The sequence below is a fragment of the Artibeus jamaicensis genome, unplaced genomic scaffold, assembly GCF_021234435.1.
Source record: "Artibeus jamaicensis isolate MK-2021 breed Jamaican fruit bat unplaced genomic scaffold, CSHL_Jam_final contig_958, whole genome shotgun sequence".
Taxonomy (NCBI): Eukaryota; Metazoa; Chordata; class Mammalia; order Chiroptera; family Phyllostomidae; genus Artibeus; species Artibeus jamaicensis.
The window spans coordinates 266,557-278,567 of NW_026522022.1; the positions used below are offsets into that span (position 1 = coordinate 266,557).

The 12,011-nt window shown below is 60.5% G+C and overlaps 1 protein-coding gene across 1 annotated transcript in view; it reads left to right on the forward strand.

Annotated features, from left to right (window-relative positions):
- DLGAP2 (DLG associated protein 2) overlaps positions 1–11,744 on the forward strand; it is a 194,492-nt gene extending 182,748 nt beyond the window's left edge. The window contains exons 15-17 of the mRNA XM_053655367.1: positions 2,918–3,009; positions 7,649–7,801; positions 9,138–11,744. Of these exons, the coding sequence (XP_053511342.1) occupies positions 2,918–3,009; positions 7,649–7,801; positions 9,138–9,356 (464 nt within the window). The 3' untranslated portion in view covers positions 9,357–11,744. The remainder of the gene's footprint in view (positions 1–2,917; positions 3,010–7,648; positions 7,802–9,137) is intronic.
- Positions 11,745–12,011: the final 267 nt, after the last annotated feature.

A 12,011-nucleotide genomic window follows, 5' to 3' on the forward strand; every position in this document is an offset into this window, starting at 1 on the left:
CACACCCCCGGGCGGAGGCCTGCCCTGGGCAGCAGCGCAGCTGCGTGTCGAGAAGCCTCCCCCTGGTCTGCAGCTCTCGGAGGCTCACGTGGCTCAACAATGACGAACTCGGGGCGTCTAGGGGAGAAGAGTGACTTCCATCTGCACTTCCAGTTCGTGGCAGGTGTCAGAGAACCGTCCACCCTCAGCCGCCCTCCCCCTCTTCGAGGTCATTCTCTCCCCAGAGACCATCGGCTGCACCCCGTGTGAGTGGCTGCACCCCAGCAAATCTGCACCTGGACGCTGCCCGTCGCCCATGTTGTGCTGAAGCTGATGCACAGAAGCGTTTGCGTCGATCCTCCGTTGAACCCGTTTGGGAAGAGTGCGAGTCAGAGGGGTGGGCGCTCTCGAGACCTCAAACGGGGCGCTTGGGTGCCTCGGGCGGGAGTCTGCGCTCGGCAGGGACAAACGCGTCTGTCGGTTGCTTCTCCACGTCCCCTCAGCAGCGCCTTGGTCGAACCCAGTCCCTCCGAACGTCTGCGCCAGCCACGCAGGTTGCAGGGGCTCCCGGAGGGAGATCCCGTGTTTCAAACCAAAGCCGATCCCCACACTCGGCAGCAGGGAGACTGGTGCTGCGGAAACCTGTCCAGCTGGGGGCTAAGATCAGGGCTGAGGGCGGAGCAGCGCCTCCCCCGCCCAGCCTCCCGTCTGCGCACCTGGCCCCTGCCCGAGCAGCCCCTCCCTGCACCCTGTCCGCCGTTGGGGCTCTGCACCCCCCTCCCTGTCGGCTGCCCAGCAGGGAGGCGGCGGGTGGCTCAGGGGAGCGTACCCCCGGGAGTGCACTGCAGAGGACAGGAGGGCCCAGGGAGCAGGGTGCACGGTGACCCCTGTGGGCTCCTTTTCTGGGCCGGAAAGCCTACCAAGGCATCACACGATGCACGCGCTTTGAGAGTTACATTTTTTAATGCTGACCCTAGGCTGAGTGTATTGGTTTCAGAGAGGAGGGGAGAGAAAGAGAGAGAAAGAGAGGGAGAAAGAAATCGGTCGCCTCCCATACAAACCCCACCCAGGAATCAAACCCGCAATCTTTGGGTCCAGGGGATGAGGCTCCAACTGGCTGAGCCGCCACCTGGCCAGGGCTGAAAGTTACGTTTTTAAATTCTTAGTGTCTGGGATCGGTCTAGGTTTACATGATGTCGGGCGATGAACCCGTTGTCAGGGTGACATCCCGGCCGTGCCCACAGGGACAGCGGATGGGCTGGGACAGGCTGCGAGACTCCAAAGACAGATGAGCTCGGGTGGCAGATTCCCAGTGCTGGGCGTCAAGGCGCCTTGCACGCTTGCCTTTAGAATTTTCTGCATGTGTGTGGTTTTCGTGTTACGGCCCTGGAGAGCAGCGGTCGAGGTTCAGGACGGACGACCCGCCTGTAGTTCTCCTCATGAGGGAGAATGATGCTTCTAGGAGCAGGTGACATGGTACCACCCCCCTGCTTGCCCGAAGAAGGCGGCACCCGCTGCTCTGCTCTCTGGGTCCTCCCACGCCCGCTGGTCTGGGCGCCTCCCGGCAGCGGGCTCACATCTGGGCCACCAGGACCTGTCCCTGAGCGCGTGCGAAGGCCCCTGTACCCATCTCCCCAGACGGGCCTGGGACAAGGGACAGAGCCGAGTGCTGGGCTTCGAGGTGTCAGCCTCTAATGCGTGTTGGACGAGCCCCACAAATAAGCGGTTTGCAGACACCCTGCTCGGATCTCTGATGTGTGGGAAAACGGAGGGAAGGGAGAGGAACTGAGTTTTATTCTCGGGACCCCGGTTTCCGCCCCGCTAGACAGTCTCTCAGGCTTCGATGAGCTGTGGCCCCGAGGCCAGTGGGCGTCCCTGGGAGCTGGTGAAAAGGCCCCGGGTCAGGACCCACTGAGTCCCAGTCTGCCTCCTAACCAGACGCCTCACCTTCGGCTGGGGCACAAGTGTCTGAGCTCCACGGATGGAGCCCCGAGTCCATAAATGGTAAATCCCCATCAGCGCGCCGGTGGCGATGAGCTCTCTGCCTCACGATGGGCACCCTCGGCCCTTCCCGTGGCCGCCCCAGAGACCCTCCGAGCCTCAGGGGGTCTGGCGTGGTCCGCAGGCGCCTGCGTTCGGAGAGAGGAGTGGGCGGAGTCGGGCAGGTGGGACGATCTGCCCGAGGCTCCCAGGGGGACGGATGTCCGCAGACGCTGCGGAGTAATTTCGAGCGCAGCCGGGACAGGGGAGACTTTCCGTGGGGGAGGGGCCAGGGCACAGCAGTGGGAAACCTGCCTACCAGGGGTGCTTCTGAGGGTCCTGCGGGTTGGGATCGACCAGAGCTGCCATCTCTAAAATGCCGAGGGCGCTCCCAGCCGGCCCGGGATCCGACGCGTGAGCAGCAGGGGACGCGTGGGGGCAGTGGGGCGCTGGGAGGTGGCGGTGGGGGCTGTCCCCTACCTGTCGTGCACCAAGCATTTTACTTGCCAATTAAACCCGCAATGGTCACACCTACCCTCCTCTGAGCTGTTCGATTCGCTCCACGGTTGTTCACTTTTATACTCCACCTGTGGGTTTGCTGAGCACAGCGCGCCCCGCGTCTGGTGAGCGCCCCGGGAGCCCTGGCGATGTGGGCGAGCTGCGGTAGCGGGGACGCGGCTGACCCCCAGGAGGGTGTCGGCAGCGGGGGGAGGGGTGACGTGGGGAAACAGGAAAGCCAGTGTGGCCCCCGCGCCAGGGCCTCGGGTGCACCCTGCCTCGTGTCCGCGGTCCTGCGTGTGAGCCCTCGCGCCGCTTCGCTGGGACGTCCTTCCCCGTAGCGGCCGAACGTCAGTCATCCAATGGCAGTAAATTCGGGGTGCCCATCTCCGTGTCCCCTGGTGGAGTGTTCTTGATTTTGCTTTTCCTTGACGGCCTCTCGTTTGTTTCTTCCGAACAGTTCTCGGTAAAATCCGGAGCGCAGTGGGCAGCGCCCAGCTTCTGATGTCGCAGAAGTTCCAGCAGTTTTACTGGCTGTGCCAACAGAACATGGTAAGTGAGCGGCCGGTACCAGCCTCAGCTCTCCCTCCTGACACGCTCTCTGCTGCCTGGTTCCTCAAAGACTCCTGCCAGGCCCTGGCGGCTGTGGCTCAGTGGGTTGAGCACCTACCGGCAGGCGCAGGGTCACCGGTTCAACACCCAGTCAGGGCACACGCCTGGGTTGCAGGCCAGGTTCCCAGTAGGGGGCACACGAGAGGCAACCACACATTAATGTTTCCCTCCATCTCTTTCTCCCTCCCTTCCCCTCTCTAAAAAATAAACACAATAAAAATCTTTAAAAAATGCCTGTTTGCAGATAGTCGCATGGGGACAGGATACGCCCAGCTTTGGATGGTTCAGAGCAACTGAGGCCCAGAGGCGGCCAGGCGGGGTGTGTCGGTGGGCGAGGGGGCGGGGCCTGGGGCGGGGCCTGGGGCGGGGCCTGAAGGTGATAGGCGCCTGAGTGCATCCGCTGGAGCTGCTGCCTTGGCACCGGGACTGGCTGGGCCGAACCAACTAAAGTAAACGGCTGTCACCACCAACGTCACACATGAAGACAGCGATAAGAGATGGCTTGAATGAAAATGCACAAAGAACACGTTTAAGGAGATTTTAGGAGTAATCTGGGCTTTCTGGTTGACAGTCAGCAGTGAAATAAGTGTACCGTGGGCGGAAATCTGGCCCCCAGAACTCTTCCGTCCGCCGTGGGTGAGAAATAATTCGTCTGGGACAGAATCTTGCTGTTCTGGTGGGAAAGGGGGTGACGATTCCTTCTAGTGGAGAACGCTCTGAGCCCTTCTCTCAAATGGCTTTTATTGGGAATGGTATGTGTAGGTGTGTGTACATGGAGAGCTCAGCAATCAGTGTCAAAAAGGCTACAGTCATACAAAAACAGGTGTTATCTGTAGACAACAATGGAACACAGACATTTGTCATAGGTCAGGGTCTGTTAGTCACGCTGACGCCAGAGAGTCTTTAAGACATGTTTCGTGAGGTAAGGAGTTTACTCCTTATGCCTTGAACTTGAACATCTGGTTTATATCACCAGGGCAGAGCAAGCTTCAAAGGATACAGCGTATTTATCAGGCCGGATTCCCACAGGAACCCTCGGGGTTGGTGTCGGGTCCTGCCTGCCACCGTGCTTTCACTTGGTTTTCCAGGGGGACTTACCAGCCCCTTTCAGGGCTTGCTCTGGTGGGGCCGCAGTCTCCAAAACCGCACAGAGCGGTCCCCGACAGCACACCACTGAACTAGATCGGTGAATACAGTTGGCCTTGAGGTTGGCTCTGATCTCCCTGGCAATCAGCAGGAGAGAAAGACCGCATATCCATATGTGCACACACACGTGACGTTTACCTGTGCTCATTCACTGGCACCGCTCTGTGTCTGTGCATCTCCTGACCTGACTGCAGAAAGTGTGTGCTGACTGGCGTCTGGGGAGGGAACAGGACAGCAGGAACATCCCTGTCTGGGCCATGGCACAGGAATCCATTCCAGCCAGCCGTTTCCATTAACACGCAAATAGCTCCCTGCCGGGCCTTGCTCGGGGATTTGATTGTGGTTGGCTCTGGGCCTTTCATCTGCGAGGAGACAGCACATTTACCACCGAGTGGTCTTACACATCAGGGGAGGCACAGCTCCTTTCCGCCAGGACCGTGTACGAGGGTGCTTTCTCCAACAGTCCCCAGTTCGCCCCGTGCAAGTCCACCCTGACATCTGACCCGTCACCAGCACCGGGCTCTGGTGTGAAGTCACCATCAGTGTGTCAGAGGGGGAAATGGAGCCTGGAATTCCTGCAGAGGGACCGGCCACTGGAGGAAGGTCACGCTCGTGCACCCCCCCGGGTGTGTCCCCTCTGTAGCTGCCAGCTCTGAAGGGGTCGACCTGTGCACCCCGTTACCCCAGGACAGGCCAGCCTCACCCGTGGGGGCTCGTGTCTGCAGCTACCTCCTGCAGCAGAGCGACATTGCTGGGGACTGTCTCTGTCTTCTCTGCCGGAGTGACTGACGTCCCACCTGACGGCTCCCTCACCCTGACCCCAGCCTTCGGTGCCTCCAGCCCACGTCAGCTCACACCCCACGTCCACCTTTAAAACCCTCTGGTTTTGGAAGGTTTGCTGCGGCGGCTTCCCTTCCCATCTGTGTCACGGCCTCTTCCAACCACAGTGCTGTGGCCTCCCCCGCCACCTTGCTGGTAGCTGGGAGCTGTGGGTGGGTTAAGTCAGACAAATGACCCTAGAAAAACACCCCCGTCAGCCTGCAAGTGCCCTGAACAGAGCACTCCCTGTTCATGGGAAGGCCTGCGGGGAACTTATTGTGGGACAACCCTGGGAGGCGTCTGCCCCAGAGCGTGGGGACCACATGTGTGCCTCCAGGGCCGTGGCACAGGGCCCTGGGGGGCGGAGAGGCACGTGGCAGGAACTGGAACCGCGTGCACACCTGCCGGGCCGCCCTCTGGGATCTGGGCAGGCCTCCCAGCCCTCAGCACCCTTCGGGCACATGGAAAGACCAGGGTCCCCTCTGCCAGGGCCCTGGGGGCTGAGTGAGGATTCTCGCACCGCCCACTGTGCCTGGACAGGGCTGTGGCCATCGGCCCTGACATGCAGGGAACCTGGACGCCTGGTGGGGCAGACGGGCCACCTCCCAGGTCCTGGCTGTGCCTGGCTACGCAACACAGGGCCGCCTCTGCTCCAGGGAGCCCTGGGGACAACGGTCTGGTCAGCCTGGTGGAGTGACAGACGTCTGCCCACGGGGGACGTGCGCATGGACACAGACACTATGGGGTTCAACCGTCCACGCCTGGGACTTGCCAGCAGCAGCCCACATCGAGGTCACACCAAACTGATAAAAAAGAGGACTGTCCTTGCTCCTGGGGTGTCTTCCAGGGAACACACAGCCAGCTGCCCCACCGCTCAGACTGGGATGCAGCCCACCCTCGCCCGTGACCTTCCAAGGACCGCGGGCAGCTACGAGGGTAGCTGAGCAGAATCACTGGAGGGAGAAGACAGCCTGCGGCTCTGGCTGCGGTGGGCCGCGAGTGCCCTCTAGTGGCTCATCTTGGGAACAGCCTCAGACACAGAAAGGCTAGTTGCCTGCGCCTGGCTGCCCTGCGAAGAAGGGCTTGAGGCCCAACAGTGATCCTTTCCACGTGGATGTGAAGCCAGGCGGCTAGAGACTGAATACATGGAGCCAGGAGGGGCCCTTAGGGGGTCACTACGTCATGTGGGTGGAGCCCAGGGTGACGCACCCCACAGAGCTCCCTCCCCCTGGCGCCTCGGGGCACAGACAGTGGGGAACGCTGTCTGTACACCAGGAAGAGAGACCCCCCAGACCCAGAACCTGCCGGCCCCAGGCTGGGAGGGACCCCGTCTGGCTTGCTCTGTCGTCTGCACTGGGTCTGTTCCCACTGCCCCAGCCGACTAGGCACAGGTTATGGGAAGCTAAAACCAAAGCCAGCTGAAGTCCCTGTTGTGCTCTGTGTGAACGACTTATGAGTAAGCCGAAAATTGCACGTTGTGAGCCAAATCAGGTAAATATTTGCCCATGAGAAATTCCTGTTCAGTGAGAGGGGCCCTCACCGCACCGCGGAGCCACTTGTCCGAGCCCCTCGGCCTGGGCTGCAAACCCACGCACCTGTGGGTGGGCCAGGCGCCTCAGTGAAGCGGCCCACGGCCCTGGGGCCCTCGAGGTGGCCCGGGGCCCAGGCACTGGGCCCACACTGTGTGTGCCGGGGTGGGTGACCAATCAGCCGACTGAAGGGCATCCGTCGGGTCGTGCGTGGAGGACAAGACATGACCACGGGTCGTGCAGGTGTCCCCTCTGAGTGCCGGGCTGCGGCCCAAGAAGTCATCTCGGGCCTTCACGAGCCACGGGTCCTGTCTCTGCACGGGTGTTGCTGCCATCAGTGTCCAGCTGAGGGGCAGAGCTGGCCCACCCTCACGGCCACGCCGCAGACCGCGTGGGCCCGCACCACACCCGTCTGACCAAACCACGGGCCCGGGGCTTCCAGGAAGTGTCCAGCGTGGGAAAGCTTTTCTATTTGCCACCACGCCCAGGTGCTCAGAGAGCATTTTCAGGATGAAACAAGGAACAAGCACAGGGCAGATCTAGTTTTAATAAACTTTCTTTTTTAGAGCAGTTTTAGGTTTGCAGCTAAATTGAGAGGACATACAGAGATTTCTCACCCCCCAGCACCCCGCACGCACAGACTCCCCACCCACCATCAGCACCCCTACCAGACGGATGAACCTGCCCTGACCCGTCAGCGTCACCAGAGTCCACAGGTGGCATCAGGGTCACTCTGGGTGTTGCACATTTGGTGGGTTTGGACAAATGCACGATGACATGTGCCCATCATTACAGCACCTCACAGAGCAGACTCGCTGCCCCCAAACCCTCTGGGCTCCCCTGTGCATCCTTCCCCCCAGCCCCATGACACCCCTGACCTGTCACTGCCCCCAGTCTCCCTGTTCCAGGAAGTGACAGAGTTGGACTCACGCAGTGTGTGGCCTTTTCCTGTTTTAAACCGTCAGCAAATACTTGTGTAAACTTCTGTGGCTCCTGCGGGCCCTCGGGAATATTTACCTGAATTGGGGTTCAGCTCCTTCCCTCCCCACCGTGGCCAGGCCCCTCACCCCGCTGTGTGTCCGCAGGACCCCAGCGCCATGCCCAGACCCACGTCCCAGGACCTGGCCGGCTACTGGGACATGCTGCAGCTCTCGGTGGAGGATGTCAGCATGAAGTTCGACGAGCTGCACCAGCTGAAGCTCAACGACTGGAAGATGGCAGAGTCTCCGGACAGGAAGGTAACTGCGCCCCTAGGGCCGCCTCCCCGCACCAGGCTCTGCAGGCTCCCCCCTCCCAGGCAGCTCAGAGTGCGCACATGTTCGTGTGCGTCTGCGTGCACACACGTGAACATGCTTTTGCACACGTGTGTGCGCACGTGTACACATATAAACTGGAGCACAATTCAAGTCATGGGCCACATTCTTTCCTGCCGTGTCTCTGGGATACAATTTGAGGAAGATGCAAACCAAAGCTCACATCTTGTCTCATTTCTCGGCGGGATTCGTCCTCTGAGGACCCTTTGGGTCATTCTGAGGTTCCCACAGTCACAGGGCCGCCTCCTGTCTCCTGCACACACAGAATTTCTAGCTGGGTGTGTGCCATGAAAGACGAGACCCTTTGAACTGTACCCAACAGTTTAACTACAGAAACCTCCTGTCATCCATCAGCGCTGGGCCTTAGAAGGGCAGCAATGTCCCATGAAATCTGAAGCCTGTGATTTTATGTCTCCCCTTAGGGTATCATCTTCAGTGACCCCAGGGAGCTGTGTGTTAGCCATAAATACAGTGGTTTCCTAACACCCTTTAGAGAAGTCGGGAGTGAGGCTCACCTGGGTTTTCTGGCAGACACTGTCAGAATAGAAGGGTGAAGACAACCAACCTGGCAAACCCCGGGTGCTGCAGCGTGACTCTCAGCTGAGGACATGCACCCAGGCCCTCAGCAGGGACCCTGCCTCCACCCCCAGCTCCTGCGTCCAGAAGGGGACCCTGCCGGCCTCAGCAGAGCCAGGCTGGGGGCACAGGGGCCTCCTCGAAGACTGGCCAGTCCTCCCCAGGGGGCAGCACAGGGTGTGGGTCAGCCATTAGCCATGAGCCCCAGGTGACACTGAAGTGAAGGGGACATGAGTAATGAGTGTGAGCGAAAAGCTCGGTGGTTTCTTGGGACCCCCACGAAGGGCGGTTTTCATGAACCCCTTAGTCTGGTCCAAAGGTGGGGGCCCTGGCGGGTGTCCAGTGGCACCTTCCGAAACGCTGGGCACTGGAGCCCTGGGAACGGCAGGTGTGCACCCAGGTGAGTGGGCCGCGGAGGGCCACCTCCAAGTGGGCGTGAGACGCAGGAGGTGGAACTGCGAAGGAAGAACTTACCTCTTCCTTCCTCTGCCGACGCGGTGCCAAACTCCCCCCTCCCCTACCCGAGGCATTGGAGGGAAGTGCAAAGGCGGCCCCCGCCCACCGGTGGGAGGCAGAGCAGCGGCCGCCCTGGGTTCGGAGCAGGGCCGGCGTGAGTGCCCAGCTCCGGGCCTGGGCGACCTTGCCGGACGCCCCGAAACCACGTGCTTCTTGTGCTGCTTTTCAGGAGGAACGGAAGGCCCCCCCGCCAATACCAAAGAAGCCCCCCAAAGGGCGACTTCCGGTCACGCGAGAGAAGTCCCTGGACCTGCCCGACAGACAGCGGCAGGAGGCCCGCAGACGCCTGCTGGCCGCCAAGCGCGCCGCGTCCTTCCGCCAGAACTCGGCCGGCGAGCACGCGGACAGCATCGAGATCTACATCCCGGAGGCGCAGACTCGGCTCTAGGCCCCGCGCCGCCGCGCCCTCCCCTCCGCCCTCCCCACAACGCTTGTGCCGGTGCCCCACCCCGTGCCGTCCCATCCGCCGCCCTGCAGTCCGTTCTGGGTGCTGCCGGTCTCGGAGCCGGCCGCGCCTGCCGCCACAAGGACGTCTTTTTTATTCCCCGATGTCTGACTCACAGCCGGCCTGGGGGCGGCTGGCCACTCCGCTCTCCGGAAAGCGGGACACGCATCTGGAGGTGGGACCCGGCTCACCTTTTGTTATTTCTATTTTTTATAAACTGTGAGATAATTAGAGGCGAGAACAGCAAACGAGTACAAACGGGTGCGTCCCCCCACTCCCTAGAGTGTTAGCCCCTCCCACGTGGCAGACACTGCAGCTTGAAAGGGGGGCGATCCCCCCTCCCTTCACCCTGGCCTGGGGCTGCTTCCCCTGAACCCAGCTGCCCCGTCACTAGGTTCTGTGGGCCAAGTTCGCGGTAAGGAAAAGTCATCTGTCCAGCCACCAAGCACCCCACCACCTGCTTCTCCGTAACTCAGGGGCCCAGGCCTGACCCCTGGGGACGTCCTGCACCATCAAAACGTAAGTGAAACGTCCCTCCCCAGGAGCGAGGGGCGAAGAGCGGGGCGGGGTCGTGGCGAGAGCCGGCGCTTCCGTGGCCGGCGTGCGGACCACCAACGCGTCCTGACTCCGGGGAGGGGTCGCTGTGGGTCCCGGTCTCTCGGTGACTTCAGACCCCGCCCACAGTCCGTCCTTCAGTTCCATCATTCATGGGCTACGTGTGTTTTTTTTTATAGACGTGTGTATATATTCTCAGACGGCTCTATCAGTTGACTTTTCAGGGTGCCCTTACAAATGCAAAACGGCAGAGTTTGCCTGTGTCAGAGGACAGCGCCGTGCCGTGGAAAGTTTAAGAGCCTTGCGTGCGTGCCAGTGTGCGTGTATCCGGGTCCGAGCAGGGAGGCGATGCAGCCCGAGTGCGTGTTTCTCTGGGACCCTGCGCGCCAGGCAGCCCCGCTGCGCCGGCGTCTGCTTCGGAGGGTGACGGGGAAGAGGTCGCCCTGCCCCGCTGCGGGCCCCCACAGATGGGTTTCCGTGGCTCTGGTGGGCACCGGGCAACAGCAGGGAGGACGAAACCAAAGGCTCCTGTGTGCGTAACCGAAGCACGGTTTCCGAGGCAGAGCCTGTATCTGTTTGGCCCTGAACTCAGAGCCTGCCCAGTCACTCCGGGTGAAAGCAGGCCCTGGTCTTCCGCTCGCTGCTGCTCCGGGCAGGGCTCGGCCACGCAGAGCCACTTCCCCGTCCCCTACTGTAGCACTTTGTCCCCTCGGCCCCACCCGTGACTTGCACTTTAAGCCCTGCCCACCTCCGTCTGCGCCCGGCCCCACAGCTGAGCGCGGCGAGGCGGGCCGCTGGCCCTCGGCAAGCCCGCAGGTCCTTCCTCATCCCTCCACCCCGCCACGCATGGGGCTAGTCCGGGGCGCAGTGGACGCTCAAGCATGTCTAGCTTCAAAGTTTTACTTTTTTAAAGCTGAGTAGTTACGAATTCCCTGTAAGAACAACACCCTGTACACGGAACCTCATATCCAGTATATATTTTACCAAACAGCCTTAAAATATATTTGGAAGCAAAAATCAGTACGAATGTATATCCTTGAAAAATGCAAAAAAAAAAAGTTTCCCTGAAATATTCTTCTATATGAACCCTATTTCCCCAGAGTGTTCAAAGCATTTTTTTCTACCTAAATAAATTCCTAAATCCTGGGTAGTGTCCCACGCGATGCTTCTCCCTGCACCCACTGCAGTGTGTCACGGACACATGTATGTGCAAACACTGGCATTTAGACTTCAAAGATGGACTCTGCGACGGCCCGCCCTCTGGGGAAGACCCGCAGAGAACGTGGGGACACGGGTTCCCCGCAGAGCAGTGAAAACGCCGCCGCGCCCTCCGGCTCCCACGCCCGGCCCCCCAGCACCCAACAGGTCTTCTCTCCCTTCCTTCCACCTGTACGAAAACGCAAGACAAATTATAAAACTAGACAATAATTATTGATTTTGGATCCCAGACTCTCTCATCCTGACTTGAATGAAAGTATTCTCTGGATTGGGATTCTTTTTTTTTTTTTTTTTAATGTTTTGCATAGTCATTTTTATCCTGAAGTTCCCCAAAGTCTTGTCCTCACCCACCCCACAGCTCCACGTGACAGCAGCCACTGACTGGAAGTGGGGAAGGTGTAGGGACGCGCTTGGCCCTCCAAGCCCCAAAGAAGGTCGCGGCCGGCGGAGCGGACGCGGGACCCGATAGAATGTAACCTGCTCGCGCGACAGGACCCTGCGCAACAGCCCCGGTTCCCGAGCCGCGACCTTCCATCCCCGATGCAGAGATAAGCCATGTTTACATATTTCTATGTAAAGACAAATAAAACTGTTTAGAATACTCGCGGTGGTCAGCCCAGCGAATTCATTTCTGGCAGATGCACGATTCTGCGCTGGGGGTGGTCCCTGCAGCCCGGCAGGAGCCGGGCTTTCCTGGGAGATGGCTCACGTGTTTGAGAACACGTGCCATGCCGCGCTCCGTGAACGTGTCTGGAGCGGGGCGCAGCGTCCCCCGGGCTCCGGTGCCCGCGGTCCCTGAAGGGATGGCTGGTAAAGGCCCAGACG